The sequence below is a fragment of the Phalacrocorax aristotelis genome, chromosome 4 (genome assembly GCF_949628215.1).
Source record: "Phalacrocorax aristotelis chromosome 4, bGulAri2.1, whole genome shotgun sequence".
In the NCBI taxonomy this organism is placed as follows: Eukaryota; Metazoa; Chordata; class Aves; order Suliformes; family Phalacrocoracidae; genus Phalacrocorax; species Phalacrocorax aristotelis.
Genome location: NC_134279.1, coordinates 18,781,084 through 18,798,425, shown reverse-complemented (window position 1 = coordinate 18,798,425; position 17,342 = coordinate 18,781,084). Strand labels below are relative to the sequence as shown.

General features: G+C 38.8%; 2 protein-coding genes across 12 annotated transcripts in view; one reads left to right on the top strand and one right to left on the bottom strand.

The window, feature by feature from the left end:
- The window catches only part of ANAPC10 (anaphase promoting complex subunit 10), a 115,717-nt gene extending 114,850 nt beyond the window's left edge, over positions 1-867 (bottom strand). For 6 of the 8 annotated variants that reach the window (XR_012660242.1, XR_012660239.1, XR_012660241.1 and 3 more), the window contains exon 1: positions 66-206. The gene's annotated coding sequence lies outside the window, so the exon portion shown is untranslated. Of the gene's footprint in view, positions 1-65; positions 207-460 lie in introns of those variants that run through there. The other 2 variants (XM_075090484.1, XM_075090486.1) reach the window with 2 other exon arrangements.
- On the top strand, positions 94-16,671 carry ABCE1 (ATP binding cassette subfamily E member 1). 4 transcript variants are annotated; one of them, XM_075090479.1, is made up of 19 exons: positions 288-423; positions 2,959-3,017; positions 6,086-6,253; positions 6,563-6,648; positions 7,167-7,264; positions 7,650-7,767; positions 9,163-9,300; positions 9,456-9,525; positions 10,602-10,698; positions 11,662-11,751; positions 12,353-12,474; positions 13,119-13,340; positions 13,827-13,886; positions 13,971-14,029; positions 14,201-14,311; positions 14,406-14,548; positions 14,640-14,762; positions 16,014-16,125; positions 16,369-16,671. In XM_075090479.1, the coding sequence occupies exons 3-19, from the start codon at positions 6,151-6,153 to the stop codon at positions 16,414-16,416; spliced, it is 1,800 nt and encodes a 599-aa protein (XP_074946580.1). In that variant the 5' UTR covers positions 288-423; positions 2,959-3,017; positions 6,086-6,150; the 3' UTR covers positions 16,417-16,671. The 4 variants fall into 4 exon arrangements, with proteins under 4 accessions (XP_074946581.1, XP_074946579.1, XP_074946580.1 ...); XM_075090480.1 differs by lacking the exons at positions 288-423; positions 2,959-3,017 and adding an exon at positions 94-231; XM_075090478.1 differs by lacking the exon at positions 2,959-3,017 and having other exon boundaries at positions 254-423.
- The last annotated feature ends 671 nt before the right edge of the window (positions 16,672-17,342 follow it).

Sequence of the window (17,342 nt, the reverse complement as noted above, 5' to 3'; positions counted from 1 at the left end):
GGCCCCCTCCCCGACTTCATAGAGCGCCTCGGGATGAGGGCGGGGAGGCGGGAAGGCAGACCCACCTCGAGCGTAACGTGCTTCTCCGGCGGCGTCACTAGCAGATGGCGTCACCAACCCGTCGCGCTTCTAACGCGCAGCTTGATGCCGCCCGCGCCGCGCCGTGCCCCGCCCCGCCCCTCCCTGCGGCGGGAGGTGCCGCTCTCTCTCTGAACGGACGTTCTCTCTATGGTGAGGCTCTCTTCCTTTCGCTCTTCTCTATGGTGCGCACCCAGGCCCCTCCCTGCGGGGGCGGCGGCCATCTTGGCCGGGTGGCGGCGGCGGCGGGAGCACGTTGGTGCTGGCCCGCCGGACAGGGCACGCCGTTCCCTGCTGCGGCCCGGCCAGGGAGCGGGGGCGCCGTGCTCCCTCCCCCGTCTCCCGGTAAGCGGCCTCTGATGGGGCGGGTGGGATTACGTACCGGCGTCCTCGTACGGGGGGGGGGGGGGGGAGGGGGGAATAGGGAAAGGGTCCCTCCCTTCCCGGAGCCCGCGGCGGCTCCCTGTGCTGCCCCCGCCGCTGGGCTGGCCGGGGGGCCGGCCTCCTCCCGCGGCGCCGGGCCCGCGATTCGCCCCCGCCCACCGCCTCTCGCCCGGGCCCGGTGGGCGGGCTGCGGGGCCCGGAGTTGTTACCGTTCCCCCGCCGGGCCGGTGGCTCCGTTCGGCCGGTGACCGGCTCCCGGCGCGGGCAGGGCCCGGGCGTAACGATCGTCCCGCGTGGGGCGGGCGGCCCGTCCCTGCCTGGCGCTCCCCCACGTGCGCTTCGTTGTCTCCGGCGGGTTGTACGTCATTTTTCAGTGCTTGGCTTTTTTTGTCAGTCCTGCTGCGTCGTGCAGCGGCGGCGGGGCGAGGAGAAAACCTTTCCTTCTGCCGCTGGGTTCCGCCGCGGGAACCGGTTTGGCGCGGAGCCCCCGGGCGGGCCCTGCCGGGTGCGGGGAAGGGGCGCCGGTGTTTCTCTCCTCGGACAGCAGGGACTTCCTCTTCTGGAGGGGGAAAAAAGTCACGTTTTGCCTTACTTTGGGGAAAGGTAACGTCCACGTACGTGCTCGTGGGGCGAGGAGATCAAGGCTTCTTGCAGGTTTGATAAGGCAGTAGGGTAAGGCTGGTTTTTACGAGGTATGTGTAAAACGAAAAGAAAAACTCGGCGGGGCTTTTCTCCAGGACCGCGGTAGCCTTTCCTCCCTGGAATGAGCTTAGTTATTTCACCTGCAAGTTTCTGTGTCAGTTTTCAAGTTCTAATTTAAGTTTCTCTCCTATGGTTTCCTAAACTCTAGTCCTAAAATACTTCTTTGATTTTCGTCTGGTAGACTGCTAATTTATGGGTTTATTCTCATGCCTTTCACTTCGTGTTAAAAGGAAATGTTAAAGATTGAGTGATAATTAATACTGTTCAGAACCAGCTAAACACACCCACTCGTTATGCTGCGTCAGTATATTTGACCATATGCTTTTCATGTTAACATTGTCTTTATTTTCATATTCATGTTGTGCCTTATGAGTAATATAATGAGTTAAATACTGTAAGGAGACTTGGGGCTCGTTTAAACTTCTTTTTGTATGTTGTCTCAGCTTCTAAAATAAATGCCAAAACCTTAAACATAGACCAGTTCTTAATTCTTAGAAGATTTTGTTTCGTCTTGTAGCATTTACTGTTATTTCTGCTTTGACACTTGTAATGATCTCCCATATGCAGTTTGAAAATCTGGGGTTTTTTTCTTTCATTTCAATTTTCTTTGGGTATTTTAGTTCCTAGCTTTCTTGTTATGGAGTGACTACAGTCTGTTAGCAATGGATTCAGAGATAATTCTTGGGTTAATTATTTTCAGAGGAAAGTGCAAATATTGCTTATCCTCACTTATTTCCACTTATCCATTTATCTTGATGTCTGATGCAGTGTGATTTAATAAAATGTTAACTGTTTTTCTGCAAAGTAACTAAAGTATGGCTCAATTGCGAACATAAATCTTGCCTTCATATACTTTAATTAAATTGACTCTGGCTGTTTCAGTCTTCATTTACCTTCTTTTTTAATCCTTCTTCAAGTTTGAATAATTCACTGCAATTACAAATCCTTCTTGATCATAATTGACTTGACTTAGTAAACTCTAATATAACTCTAATGCCTGTGAAAGAAATAAAAATTCTTAATGCAAGTACATTGTATTTGTTCTATAGATTGTCCGTTACTGTTGCCTTTTGTGGCAAGTTAGCAAGGTCTGCTTATGTACTTTTTTTTTCTAATTTCTTCTGGTGTGTCAGAAGGAGCAGCAGCTGTGTCAGCCTAAGAATGCTAACTTAAAATGCTTGTGATAACGTGTTTTGTGTCTTATTTTTAGACAAGTTTTAGTGTTTGTATTGTGTCATAATTGGACTTAATGGACAGCTTTTGGCTTCAATAAATGATACCGTTGAGCTTTTTAGAACAACTTCTTTGCTAGCAGTTGTTATTCCTTCTCTCGTTCTTTCAACTGTGTCATCAGTCCATCATTCTGGAAAGATTTTCTGTTGTCACCCCATCAGAATTTATCAATTCAAAATAATGCTTTATTCTTGTAGTTAGTAACAATTATTATTTTCGTACATTGTTTTTTGTTCTGTTCTTCTTGATTTGGAAAGAGAAATAGTCATGAACTTAAATGCTTCTGAATACCAGTTTCTCCTGCCCTTAAACTGCTGACTGTACTTAACAATTACTGGTGTGCTATACTGTATGTGTTGCTGACCTGTGTTCAGTGTATTCAGAGTTCTGCTGACTGCACCTTGAAATCAGATGATCCTGTTCAGTATGTTAAGTTAAATGTAGTAATGAAGTAACTGCATATAAATATGTAACTTGAGTTCAGTCTGGTTATGGACAGTGTTGTTTAATTTGCTCTAACGTTGTCAGCTCTAAGTAGAATTTTTTTTTTCTCATGGACAGTTATCATCATAGGCATCAGGACAGTCCTGGAAATATTGCAGAAGTGACAGAAGTCACAGGTATTTTTTCAGAAAATGGGTTAAAAGGTGCTGGAGAGTTTTGGCTGAACTGATGCTTCCAGTATGTAGATGGGAGCGGGGAAGCATGAGTTTATGTCTCCATGTCGGTTCATGAGTCCTATTCTCCCCTACCAAGTACTCTATAACTGCTTCGTACTTATACTTTGTGGCCCCTTTAAAACTCTTCACCACAGATGGGCATTTTCCCATATAAGTAAGTTAGAAGAAAAAAAATCTTAGGCTGTTTTCTTACATACCAATGGGTAGTAGTGTAAACTTTAGTCTGATTATCCCACCAGGACTGGGTGGAAAGCTTGCTAAGGTAGGTGGCAAAAACTGATTGTTCCAAGCCATATTTGACTTGGTCTTTTAGAGCAACCCCCGTCCCGTTCTCCTGCATTGCTGCTTTAAGCTAAATACCAGGCTGGAAGGGTGGGTGTCTGAGTGGAGAGATTGTCTGGTCTATCTGTACTGCTCAGGCAGTAACCTTCAACAGAGGTTTGGGAGGTTGGATAGGGCAGGCAACCTCCCGAAGTACGGCAGCTTCGTCTTCTAGAGCTTGCTCTTGTAACCCACAGAAATAGTTTGCATGCTGGTTAGAGCTAAGATAACTAGCAGGGAGAGCCCTGCCCAGCAGATAGTATGGTCTCTGTGCTCAGGGTACTTAGCCACACTGGCCAGTGTTGTTGGAGAAAGGGCTGACCCAGATTAGGCACTGCCCTTGGGAGACCAAAGACTGAGTGATTCACCCCCAAATACTCTATGCACCACAAACTATAGGACTTTTATGAAAAGCACTGGGATGTATTCGCAAAGAATGTGTCTTTATTTGAAGCACTGGCAAAATGTAGTATCTGTCTCCTAGAAAATTACCCTGACTCAAACATCCTTAGAGTTTTTAAGAATAAGGCTTTCAGTTTCTTAATTTCTTTTCTAAGAAAAATGTATTAAAGTGAGAATTGCAGACCCAATATTCCATGCCTTTGGCCTCGTCTGTGGATGTAATTGCAGTGTTCAACCCTACTTTGTCAATCTGTTCTGACGATACAGAACTATAAAATGACTTATTAAATATTTGTAAATATTCAGTCATTTATTTGAAAACATAAGTATGTTATTAGGACGTTTTGGCTTAGGATATGTTAAAAGATTAAAGGAAAAAAATGGAAATACTAAAAGTAAAATTTGCCACAGTAAGGTTGGTAGCATGACTAGTATTACATTCTTTTATATCTGGTGAAGAATATCTTTAGACATTAATTTAAAAATACTTTGGAAATTGAAAAGCAGAATAAGACTACTGATTTTATAAGGAACCACTTAAAATAGCTATTGTAATGATGGGTTTAAAGATACAATAACATATCCCTTTCTGACCTTTGCTCCCTGTTAGATGCCATTCTCCTCCTTTCTTTCATATTATGGTGGTATCTGTAGGATTCCTTCTGACTAAAGTTCACAGGAGGGTTTAGGGAAGGATGGAGTTTAAAGTGATAAATGTGCCGTACACCTGTTGTATTCTTGCTTCTCTCAGGAGATTGGAAGTCACAGCCTCTCTTCGTATAACAGCTGTATGTAGTAAATAGTCTCTAAACCACTGCAGGATACTTTAGTTTGGTGGAGCAAAGATGAACTGGACATGCCACAGAGAATACTTTCTTTAATAAGAAATGTTGGAATCCTTTTCTTGGAAGGAAGCGGACGTGTGGACTATGTGGAAAACTGAAGCATTTCAAGACTCCTTCCCAGTTACGCCTTTGAACTATTGATACATACTGCACTGAATTGAAATGGCTTTGAATTGGCATCATCTGTAGGGCTGCCATCACTGTATTTAGCAGTATTGAGCGGGGGATGCTTTTTACTTTATTTATGGTCTTTCGTTAGCCTTAAAAAAAAAAAAAAAAAAACACCAAACCAACTCTTTGTAATCTGTAATATCTTGTAAACTTCTGAGAGCCTCATAATGCAGCTGTCTTTGTTGTTCTGGAGCAGGAGCAAGTGGAGGCAGTTGTCCTTAGGTGTGTGTTGCTCAAAGGAAGATAAAGTCGTTATTATTGTTATTCTCAGTACTATGTGTGAATATGGTAAAGGAAATATAAATGTACTTTAAAATACCTTACACCTTATTTTATCTATCAAGAGTTAAATTTAAAATTCTTTGTCCTTCCCTCCCTTCTGCTAACATTGTTCACATAAACTTCCAGTAGAATCCAGTGCTTGTCAGTGTGCCTTATAAATAGGCAAGCGAGGAAAGAGACAGTTATGTAGAGGAATACAAGTAGTAATTTCACTTCGAGTGCATTTATTTGTGATTTCAGGAGTATTTAATAGCCTAGTACTCTGAGAGCTTTCTCTTCTAAAAATAATTCTATAAAGACTCTTACTTATTTTTATTGGAGTATGTTATAGTTATTGATACCACATTAGGAAATGCAGCATGTAAGTGTAGTTATTCAAATACTAATGAAACTCAAGATATAAGAATCAAGCATCATCATGTATGTCTGTTCACATTGCCTAGATTACTTTTCTATATGCAACTACAAATTTTCACTTTGAAAACTGGTTTAAATTTTACAGTATTTTAGTCATTTAATATAGAACGTTGGCATACAGTTTGTAAAATGAATATTATAATCAGATTCTTGGAGTAGTAGTTGCAGGCACAATTTCATTTTACCAGATGCTGTAGCATGCACAAGGTTACTTTATACAAAGCAGCTTCTGAAACTGAAATTTGCAGCAGTATAGATTCTTCTGTTCTTACCACAACATGCTTTTCTTGGAAACAAATACATTCTCAAAAATAGTCACAGTTTTTACAGTGGAGAAATAGTAATGGAATGGAAAGCTGATGTTAAAGATCTGTGCAGTTATTTACACGTCAGTACCCATACTACTTGCATCTGAGTCTTTACTCAGTTTGCCATCTTGCTTAAAAGAGGGGGGAAAAAAAATAATTTTGCTTTTTTCATCTCTTGACTTTGCTAGAAGTAACTTCAGATGTGTGTGTTCTCTGTGCTGTCAGTAATTATGTTCTCTTTTGGATTTTTTTTTCCCTTAAGATCTGGAAGATTCCCGCTATTCTTCCTCCTAATTGGTGTATGTTTTTAACCCTCAATTGTGCATTATGGCAGACAAATTAACAAGAATTGCTATTGTCAACCATGACAAGTGTAAGCCAAAGAAATGCCGTCAAGAATGCAAAAAGAGTTGTCCTGTGGTTCGAATGGGTAAGAGATGTAATTTTAACCAAGTATTTAAGCAGTTGGAGAAGTTTTAAATAATGTTCTACTAGAAAGAACTAGTTTTTTATAATTGCTAGTTTTTTATCGTTCATGCTTTGTTTCATAAAGCCTTTAGAAGTATCACCGAACACATGAACAATTCATAGTAATAAGGCCACTTTTCAGGTCTTCAGATGATCTGAAGCTTCAGTGAATGTTAATCAGTTACATGTCTCTCTGTGGGGTTTAGTAGTACTGGCAGGAATTCTGATTCATCAGAAACTTTCTTGAGTTAATCTTATTCTTTTTCACCAGGAAAACTTTGCATAGAAGTCACATCACAGAGCAAAATAGCATGGATCTCAGAAACACTTTGTATTGGTTGTGGTATTTGTATCAAGGTAAACATTAGGCTGCTTTATTTGAAGTGATAAAATTTCCTTATTATGCTAATATATTTATTAATGCATACTGTAACTTCAGAACTGATTTTGTTTCCCTGAATAATCAGACTTTGTTAACTGTTATCGTGTATAGAAAGTGAAGTCCTGTGTCACTTTGCTGAACTGCTTGGGTTGCAGGATGTGGGCTGCAACTTTTTGTTTGCGGCTTTGGTTATGCTTGTGTGTTTGTGGCTGTTGACACCTAGCAGTAGAAAAATGTTTTTGTAAAAGAGCTAGAGAATATATGCAGTGTGCCCTGTTAGCAATTTAGACTGTCAGTGTAAATTGCTAACTACTTAATTTGAAAAATGTGGTATAAAACTTCTTTGGGAAGTTGTGTAAATGAAAGTGAAGTAATGTGGTAAAAGTTCGTTTAAAAATATTTAAATACACAGCTGGGTGCAGTACAGAACATAACGTTTTGCTAATAAATTGTTTGTGCGCACTAGTAATCTCTGAATTTATTTCAATTACAGAAATGTCCTTTCGGAGCCTTGTCAATTGTTAACTTACCTAGCAACCTGGAGAAAGAAACAACACATAGATATTGTGCCAATGCCTTCAAACTTCACAGGTATTTTATTTTTCAAATCAACGTAAAAGAGACAAAATTTAAGTTTTTGATAGTCTAAACATAGTGTGTATCAAGCTGTTCTTGGTTATTGCCTCAGTAGCTTCCTTTTTGAATGCTAATTACTTTTTCCCCTGTTAAAAAGTATTGTAATAAAATAAAATTTTGGTGCTCGATTTACAGAGCTCCTGTCTAAAGAACAGAGTGCTCTTAAATGTTATGATCTTCTGTTTTTAAGGAATATGGATTTAATTTGAATTAAATATTGGCACGTTAACAAAGTACACTGAAATAATCAGAAAGTCTGAATGCAGGTTGTAACATTTACCGCCAAATGTTGGTGTCTGATGGCATTAATGTAATCCGAAGTTGTCGATGTTGTGTACAGGTTGCCTATCCCTCGTCCAGGTGAAGTACTGGGATTGGTTGGAACCAATGGTATTGGAAAATCAACTGCCTTGAAAATTTTAGCAGGAAAGCAGAAGCCAAATCTTGGAAAATATGATGTATGTACCAGCAATAAAATCAAGTTGGCATTATAGATAGCTGTGTCTATATTTTGTCACTGAATTTTCATATCTGTGAACACGATAGAATTTGTGAGGATGTTGGCACTTCCCGTTAATAGCCAGTGACCTGCTCTGCACAGTAGTAGAAGGATGTTGTTAACAAAGGCTTTTTTTGTAAATTCTGTATATGTTTCAAGAAAGATAAGGATACTAATCATAATTGGAACTCACTAAAGACAAATATCAGAGGTAGGTCTCTGTCCTAAGTCAAATTTCATGGTGACAGTTGAATTCTGATGCTCACTTTTGTCCGTCAGGAAGGACTTGTAGGAGCAATTGTGTTCAAACCTTCTTCATCAGTTTCTTTACCTGTAAGAGTAACATTTTAATAAAGTATTAATTTCATGGCTGCCACTGAAAACTGCCAAGAAATAATCATTTCCCAGCTACATTTTTCCATCGTCTTTCAAGTCTGGTTTATATTATTTTGTGGACTTCTTGTTTCAGGTGATAGTATTGCAGAAATAGCAAAACTTTTGACTTTCTGAATGTGTACTTAATTGAATTACCATGCTTCCAAAATCAGACTTTCCTGTGAAGAGCCAAATCATTATGACCACAGAAACACGTGGTATGAATTGAACCTTCCATGTTGCTTCTGCTCTAAAACTTATGAAGCATCTCCTCTGTGTATTTGCTTCCTTTGGAAATATGGCTGTGTCACTCTGTTTCCGTACTGTTTACCATCAAAATAATTAACTGCACCATTCAGAGTAGTATGCTGTGTAAGACGAAACTGTACAAGTTGGGACTTTTTACTGGGTGATTGCTCTGAACAGTTTCTTTTTTGTCATTTTCCCTTTGTCATCTCCTTCTGTCTCCTTGGAAATGTTTGCTAGAAGCAGAGAAAATGGTTAAATTTTACTGTGTCTTTTGTGCAACTTGATTTTTATCAGTCCAGCTGTTTTGCTTTGGATTGGCTGGATCAGGTAGTTAGTAAGTGCAGTTACACTAATCCATGCTATCATGTTCCACATGAAGTAGTTTCACTCATAGCTTCTTAACTGCCTAAACATAGTTTTGGATGTCCTAGGTGCAAATTTAAAATGCTTTCTCTTGAAAGGGCTAGTGACACCTGGGGAAAAAAAAAAGCTGAACTTCTGCCCTCCATTTTGCGGTTTTGTAATTTTTCTGTTTTTCTTTAATAGAAACTTTGCAGAGGCAACATAACAGTTTCGTAACTAGCTTTTGTCCAGGCTTTTTTTTCTTTTTTTTTTTTTAAATCTTGCAAGCATATTCTATTTGCTGTATTGATCAGAACTTTAAAGTAAGATGGTTTTTATGATGGTTTTAGAATGGTGTAAGTAAACACCAGCTTTAATTTTGTCACAGGATCCACCTGACTGGCAAGAAATTTTGACTTATTTCCGAGGATCTGAATTACAAAATTATTTTACCAAGATCCTGGAAGATGACTTGAAAGCTATCATTAAACCTCAGTACGTGGACCAGATCCCTAAAGCTGCAAAGGTGAGAAATTTCATGAGCTAATAGGAAGCTGGGAGCTTCTCCTGCTCTCCTGTGTTTAAAGATTTTATTGAGCAGCATAATTCAATGTCAAAAATCCACTACTGTCTTAAATTTTTAATGTTGAAATGATGTTGGGGGGGGTATTTATCACGCAGGGAACAGTGGGATCAATTCTGGATAGGAAGGATGAAACTAAGACACAAACTGTTGTATGTCAGCAGCTTGGTAAGTAATTTTGTGACATCAGACTTCAAAGTGGGAAATTAATATTTACTGAAAAAAAAAAGTTACTAATGTGATAGTAGATTTAAATTATACCAATAAAAAAAGAGAAAGCATCTTTACTTTTTTATCTTAAAGCCCGGGGCTTGCTGTAAGCATATCTGAACCAATGCAAACAATACTTTCTAGTGGCAAAGGCAAACTAATTGATACGTGCAACTTAACAGAATCTAATGCAGTTTCTGTTTCATGGTAGAAAGTGTTTATTTTTAAATCTGGAAAAATTCCAGATACCATCTGCTTTTGCTTGCTTACAACTCTGGCAGAATCTTACCATACCCTCTTGTGAGAACCATTGCATATAGAAAAAATCCCTGTATGTTGCTAATTATAATGGGAGTAGTACTGACTTCTGAGAATAATGCAGTTAATAAGAACATCTCCATAGTCCAGCCCTGGTAATTTTTTGTAGGTGTTTTGTATTCAGTTGTTACTAAATGTAGGCATTAATTTAGGTGTCACTAGATTAACAACAGGGTTCTTTTCGGTAGATCTGGGTGGTAAAGGTGGGGCTGCATTGTACCACCAAGAGCACAGCCTTTGAGTCCCTCTTAACTTATTAATGAAACAGCATATTCATGAAATTTGCTGTTCGTAAAGCTGATGCGAAAACAGCGGCTCCACCCATTTGCTGTAACATTTGGGGACTTGATTTGCCTGAAGATCAGAACTCTTCAGCCAGGTCTAACAAGAAACACTTTTAAAACTGGTAGAGTTTCTTTTTAGGACCAGAAATCTTTACCAAATATATGGTGGAAAACCAAATAGAAATGTAATCCTTCTGCATGATAAGAAGCAGCGATACAAATTAATCGGCTGATGCTGTAGAGAAGCCGTAACTTGCGTGACTTACGAATAGCATTATGATGCTTCTATACAAACTGAACACTTACTTTACTTCTTTCTGTTTTTTCCTCTGTGTAGGATGTCTGCTGTGATTATACATGTTTCTGTAGGTAATAAAGATATGAATTGTTGTGTCGGTTAAAACGTATCTAAAATTAACCACTTATTTGCAGACTTAACCCATCTGAAAGAAAGAAATGTTGAGGATCTTTCAGGAGGAGAACTTCAGAGATTTGCTTGTGCAGTTGTTTGCATTCAGAAGGCTGATATGTATGTTTGATTTACTTCTGTTACACATTGCTTCTAATAATCTGTCTCAGAATATAGTCCCCTAATTTATGTTTATTGTTAGAATTAATACTTTTGTTTGAAATGTTTAAACAAAAGGATTTTTTTAGAAAAATTGTTTTTGCCAACTCAGCACCTGAGATCCATATTTACTCCATATATAATCTCTGGGGTTTTTATGCTTTAATTCATCTGACTGGAAATAGGTAATATCAGATGCCAATGTTAAGTTCCAGCATTACAACTTCATATCCTTTCCCCACCCCCACGTAAATGTATCCTGTTTGACAGCACATCGCACTTGGCCTCTCTGAGTAAGAAATGGGCAGATGCTTCCCCACCTCTGGGAACTTGTGTCCCTCTCTTCCTGTCTTGCAGCCAGGGAATTACTGTCTAGTCTCTGCTGTTTCCTGCCTCCTTATGACCAAGAAAACAAGATCAGAAGAGTTATGGGGTCTGGGGGGTTTTGTTTTGATTTTTTTAAAAAAAAACATTTTTTCTTTGGGTTGTCGTTCTTTTCTTTGGCTGGGGTTTTTTTGGTTGGTGCAGGTTTTAGGTGGGTTTTCTTGTTTGTTTTGTTGTTTTGTTTTTCTCTTTTGGAAAATGTCCTTCTTCCAGTCTCCTAAAGTACTTTTGCACTTTTCAGTTCACATTACATTTAAGCTGAATCAGAACTGAGTGCATGGGTTTCCTAACTGCTGCTCTCTCATAACATTGTCAGAGCTTTTGGCAAAGTAATACTTAACTCGAACTGTTTAACAATTTCACGTGACAGTCATCAGAGATTCAAGGCACATGTCAGTGCATAATTCTCATTTTTTGTGTCTCAATATAAATAATGATAACTTTTTATTTCTGTGTATTTAATGGTGAAAATGTTAGTATTAGGTTTGAATATGTAGAAAGCTTGCATTCATTAAGACTTCATTCTTTTTTTGGGGCTAGCTTCATGTTTGATGAACCTTCTAGCTACCTAGATGTCAAGCAGCGGTTGAAGGCTGCCATCACTATTCGATCCCTAATAAACCCTGACAGGTAAATACAAACTTTACATGTTTTGCTGGACTATAGTAATAGGTGCCTGTTTACAGAGGGAAGATCGAGGCCATCTCCCTAGAAGTGGTGACCTCGCAGTGTGGTATGCTAATGGGTGTTTAAAATATTCCAAGTCAGTAATGCTCTATTCCTTTGCATTTCGGAAACTTATTTCCTATAATTTCTGTACTATTTCAGCATTTTGTAATAAGAATGTGAAAATATGGGTGCTTGTATTTTCGCCAGAGTATCGCTGTTCCATTCCCTTCTCACAAAGTTGTTTGGTTTTCTTCCCCCCCTCCTTAAAACATGCTAAGTATTTTTCACTCCAGTCAATCAATATCCTTCCACTTGCTGTACATAGAGAAGCTGCCAGTTTAGACTGAAGATGAACTTTCAACTTGTCATTCACAGTGTCTGTTTATTGGACAGTCTGAAAAAAGTGCCTGGCAGGGATTTGAACTCTGTCCTATTTTAGTACAAAGATAAGAAACCATATTAAATGAAAATCATGTTGATAACTTTTGCTATGCAAGACTAGGTAAGAAAGAAAAAATGTTTTGTATCAAAATAAAGGTGTCTCTCTGGCTCTATTTTTCAGGTACATTATTGTTGTAGAGCATGATCTAAGCGTGTTAGATTATCTCTCTGACTTTATCTGCTGCCTGTATGGTGTGCCAAGCGCTTATGGTGTTGTTACTATGCCTTTCAGCGTAAGAGAAGGTAATTCTTGCCATATTTCTCTTTTTAAACTTACCAAAAAAAATGTTATGGAAGGAAAAAAAGGTACCAAAATGCAAGTTGTCTGTTAGGTGAACACGCCTTTCCCTGTTACAGTTCTGTAACTAAAAAAGTACTGTTTGATTTTGTGCAGAATTTCTGTTTCACATGATCCTAAATTTATAACTCAACCCCAATGTCTTAATTATGAAATGCCCTTGTAAACAGTGGATTTACACAAAAGACCCTATAAATAGTAGAGAAAGGGCAGGAGACAGTTTGCACGGTGCAGAGGTATGTAGTGTTCAACTGAATTGACCACACTTGTAGCACTGAGGCTCAGGAATAACTGTTTTTGTGTGAATGGGTCCAACAGCACAGTTTCTTTAAGCCCTGCCCGCATTACTGACACTAGGTTTTCAGAAAGAGCTTTTATAGCCTTTCTGTAATTTTAGTAAGATTTTTCTTTATTCAACTTGTGTAACATACACATTTTCAAATCCAAGCTGGTGTTGCCTCTTTTAATGTGCCATTTCAAATCCAATGTCCTCCTTATTTGATGGGAATTTACAGCCGAGAACTGAAATTCATCTTGTCTTGCTTTGTTTTAGACCTTTTTTAATGGATCTTTTTTTCTCCTTCCATAGGCATAAACATTTTCTTAGATGGCTATGTTCCAACAGAAAACCTAAGGTTTCGAGATGCATCTCTGGTATTTAAAGTGGCTGAGACAGCTAATGAAGAAGAGGTTAAAAAGATGTGTATGTACAAATATCCAGGAATGAAAAAAAAGATGGGAGAATTTGAACTATCCATAGTAGCTGGAGAATTTACTGATTCTGAAATCATGGTGATGTTAGGGGAAAATGGTAAGTGCAGTTCTTGTTGGAAACTGCTTGTACAGCCCTCAGTACACTCATAAAGCCCTTTGTCAGTCTGAGAGCCAGGCTTCAAAATTACTCATTCTGAATCAGGTCGAACTGCTTGTTTTCTTGTGAAGATGTCACGCCATGAGATTGCTGTCTAAATAGCGGGAACTTGAAGTTATTGAATGTTAATGATGCCATTGTGTTTGTCTGTTACCCCATTTTAAGACCATCGATCAGCAGGAGGAGGATTGACCTGGTGAGCTGAGCCACAGGTCTAGACTATTGTAGCTTCAGATGTCTCTTGCATTTGAAAAAGCAAGTAATAGCAAGTGCTGTTTGCTGGAAGTGAATATAGGAATCCTCTAAGCAGTCTAATTTTAAAATGTATTCTTTATTAAGTCTTTATTTTCTGTGTCAGTGATTTAATTGGTAGAGGCCCAAGTTACTAAAAAGTCTGAAGTAATATGTAATTGCATTTTATTTTAGGAACTGGCAAAACTACATTTATCCGAATGCTTGCAGGAAGACTTACACCTGATGAAGGAGGTACTGCTTAATACCTTAGTTGAAACCTAGTTTGAAGATACTGGAAAGGTTCTTCTTTTCATTATAAATTTTATCTTCTTATAGGCGAGGTTCCAGTTCTAAATGTCAGCTACAAACCACAGAAGATCAGCCCTAAATCTACAGTATGTTTAAGCCTTATTTATGAAATACTGTGTTTGCTACAAAAAGCATGTTCATAGTACACGGGTAGAATTTCCTTATGCCTGGAAAAAAAAGCTCTATTAATTCTGTTTCTTCTTGTTTTCTTGTGGTGTGGTGCACAAAACTGAGTGGCAATGTTTTTCTTTTAACAGGGAAGCGTCCGTCAGCTACTGCATGAGAAGATCAGAGATGCCTATACGCACCCCCAGTTTGTAACTGATGTAATGAAACCCCTTCAGATAGAAAACATCATTGACCAGGAGGTAGTAATTGCCTGAGACAACACCCTCACTTCCCTTCTTTGATTCTCTACCTGTACCTGAACTAAATATGGCCTTATTCCCCCCGCCCCAATAGGTTCAAACATTGTCTGGTGGTGAGTTGCAGCGCGTTGCATTAGCTCTTTGTCTTGGTAAACCTGCAGATGTCTACCTAATTGATGAACCTTCAGCATATTTGGACTCTGAACAACGTCTAATGGCTGCTAGAGTCATTAAACGGTAAAGTATACATGATGGGAGAAATAACTGAAGCTTCCAGTAGCTTTACAGTAAGTTTACATTTAGCTCTTTTTTTTTTTTCCTATTTCAGTTTCATTCTGCATGCTAAAAAAACAGCTTTTGTAGTAGAACATGACTTCATCATGGCTACATACCTTGCTGATCGTGTGATTGTTTTTGATGGTATTCCTTCCAAGAACACCGTTGCGAACAGGTAAGACTTTTTTGCATTAGTAAGCAAGATAACCGAGGACAACATAGGAATAAATTGTTTATCAGAAGCATCAACAAAAATGAGGTGAAGCATCCCTGCCTATGGAAATTTAAGATGCATTTAAAGTGATCCAGGCATGTCCTGAGGGCTCTGACTTTTGTTTTGAAGCGAGGAAAAGAAAATGGGATTGACCACTCTTAGAGGCACACAGAGTTGGGGCATAGTTGGAGAATGTAGCCAGGCTCTCAAAAACTAGACAGCTCCTGGCTTAAACTAGCCTTAAGCAACTGCACACCAATTAAATTACAATCAGAGGAGAACAAATAAGTGGCATGGATTTTAAGGAACGAAAGAAAGGATGAGTTGTAAACTAAGCTTATGAAAGTAACTTTCAGATGTGTTAAAGGAAAGCAGCGTACTAAGGGTACCTGTGTGCAAATCTTGTGAATCATAGAATCGTTAAGGTTGGAAAAAACCCTTAAGATCGAGTCCAACCGCTAACCTGTCACTGCCAAGTCCACCACTAAACCATGTCCTCAAGCACCACGCCTACCCTTCTTTTAAATACCTCCAGGGATGAAGCACAAGTCTTGACAGCAATATATAATGTACTTGTCTATGACTTTTACTCTTTCAAAGCTGCCCCTTTTGAGATGTCTACTTTTGTTCCTGTAAATAATTACATGTAAATTACAGAGACTTTTTGATGAGCAGCTTCATTCGAAACCAGGCTTTCAGACAGTAATTACTAAATACTTCATGTGAGTCAGATGAAGTAAAATGCATTGATCTAGCAACACGTTTACAACACACTGCTAGCCTGGTTTTGATGGTGTTCCTCTTAAGAAACACACTCATTTGAATTAAAAAATGACTATCAGATAACCGTTTCTCAGCATCAGTATACCTTACGATCTTTGTTGTGTCTTGCTAGTAGTGCAACTCTGGTTTCTTTCACTGTAAGTGTGCCCTCACTCACAGACATTAGGATACAGAGTAAAAAGAATGTAAAGGTAGCAGTCTGAAGATGTGTAGTGCCATGCTGAGATACTGCTGGAAGGTGGGCATAGTAGTTAAAACTTTTTGTTGGACTCATGGTTTGACTGAAAATGCACGTCCTGGTATGTCAGATACAGCTCCCATTTGTGTTACCAGACCTGAATGAGCTCAGGAGGGAGATCAAAGCTGCCTCTAATCAGCACAGTATAGAACGTCTGAAAATTTAGCTGGAATGTTCTTCTCTCTTAACAGTCCACAGACTCTTTTGGCTGGAATGAATAAGTTTTTATCTCAACTTGAAATCACTTTTAGAAGAGACCCCAACAATTACAGACCAAGAATAAACAAACTCAATTCAATCAAGGTAAGAGAGAAGCACCTTTACTGCAAAGAAGCCACGACTGTTCAATATAAGCCAGGTTTTAAAATAAAGAGCAAAATGAAGACTAACCTGGTAGTTTTGGTGTGCTGGAAAACAGTACATGAAGTGAGTAGTAAGAGTATAAAGAAAGTGCAAAGGAGTTTAGATAAGCATCTTTCATTTCAGCTGTGCTGAAGTCTGCCAAAAGCTACTTCAAGTAACACTGACCTTTTCTCTTTTCCCAAGGATGTGGAACAAAAGAAGAGTGGAAACTACTTTTTCCTGGATGACTAAATATTGAATGTGAGCATCTTTAACTGGCATATAGCAACGCATATTGGAATCTAAACATTTGTGGATGAGAAGGCTCAATCACGTTTTAGAACACTTAATCTTTTGGAGCTTAAAAATCTCTTGCTGCGTGTAACATCTGAGACCAGTAGCAGTGCACATCCTAGTCTGAGTAAAACTGCCACTTTCTATATTTTGGTGACACAGCCCTATTTTCAGTGTAATAACTTCCAAATAGATCACCTTGAAATTGTGCAAGTGAGTTTCCTGATTTTTCAGAGTTAAGGCAGGTTTTCGATTCAATATATTGTAGTCACATACCAAGTACTGACTGCACTTCCTCATTTTAAAAATCTTTGAGGCTGTTTTCTGTATAAGAGGGAAGCTTACCAAGAACATCAAGCTAGAGAAGCACCTCCTATCTTAAAAAGGTTGAATCCCATTGGATGAGGGTTTCATAAATAAATCTTTTCCTAACATGCAGCTCTTCTGTGATACAGTGCAAAAAATTCTTGAATTACTAATTCAAAAGCATGTATATTTATATGATGATGTCTTGCACAACTTTTCTCATACTGTAGAAGAGAACGCACAAAAGACAGTACAACAATATAAAGGAAGATACCTACACCTTTTTTAGTCATCTGTCCCTGTGCATCTTCTCAGACCTAGTTACAGGAGAATAATCAGTTAAAGTCTTAAAGAAAACTAAAATCATTTCAATCTTCTGTAACTTTACCAGGTAGGTTTAAGAAAGGCTAATGACTGTTTTTTCCAACTCATTCCTCCACCTCTAAGTGCTGGAAAGATTTAAAGTTTTTACAAGGTTAAGATGCAAGAATTACTTTTGCCTAGATCCTTACTATAGATAAAAATGAAGGTAAATAAAAAATAGCTTGTCAAAAATCAATTTCCATATGAAGTAAGGC

Excerpts from the sequence above, each read along its gene's own strand:
- ABCE1 (XM_075090480.1), top strand. The coding sequence starts at position 6,151 with ATGGCAGACAAATTAACAAGAATTGCTATTGTCAACCATGACAAGTGT. Across the intron at positions 14,312-14,405 it reads AAAACATCATTGACCAGGAG|GTTCAAACATTGTCTGGTGG; the intron begins GTAGTAATTGCC and ends CCGCCCCAATAG. Across the intron at positions 14,549-14,639 it reads GCTGCTAGAGTCATTAAACG|TTTCATTCTGCATGCTAAAA; the intron begins GTAAAGTATACA and ends TTCCTATTTCAG.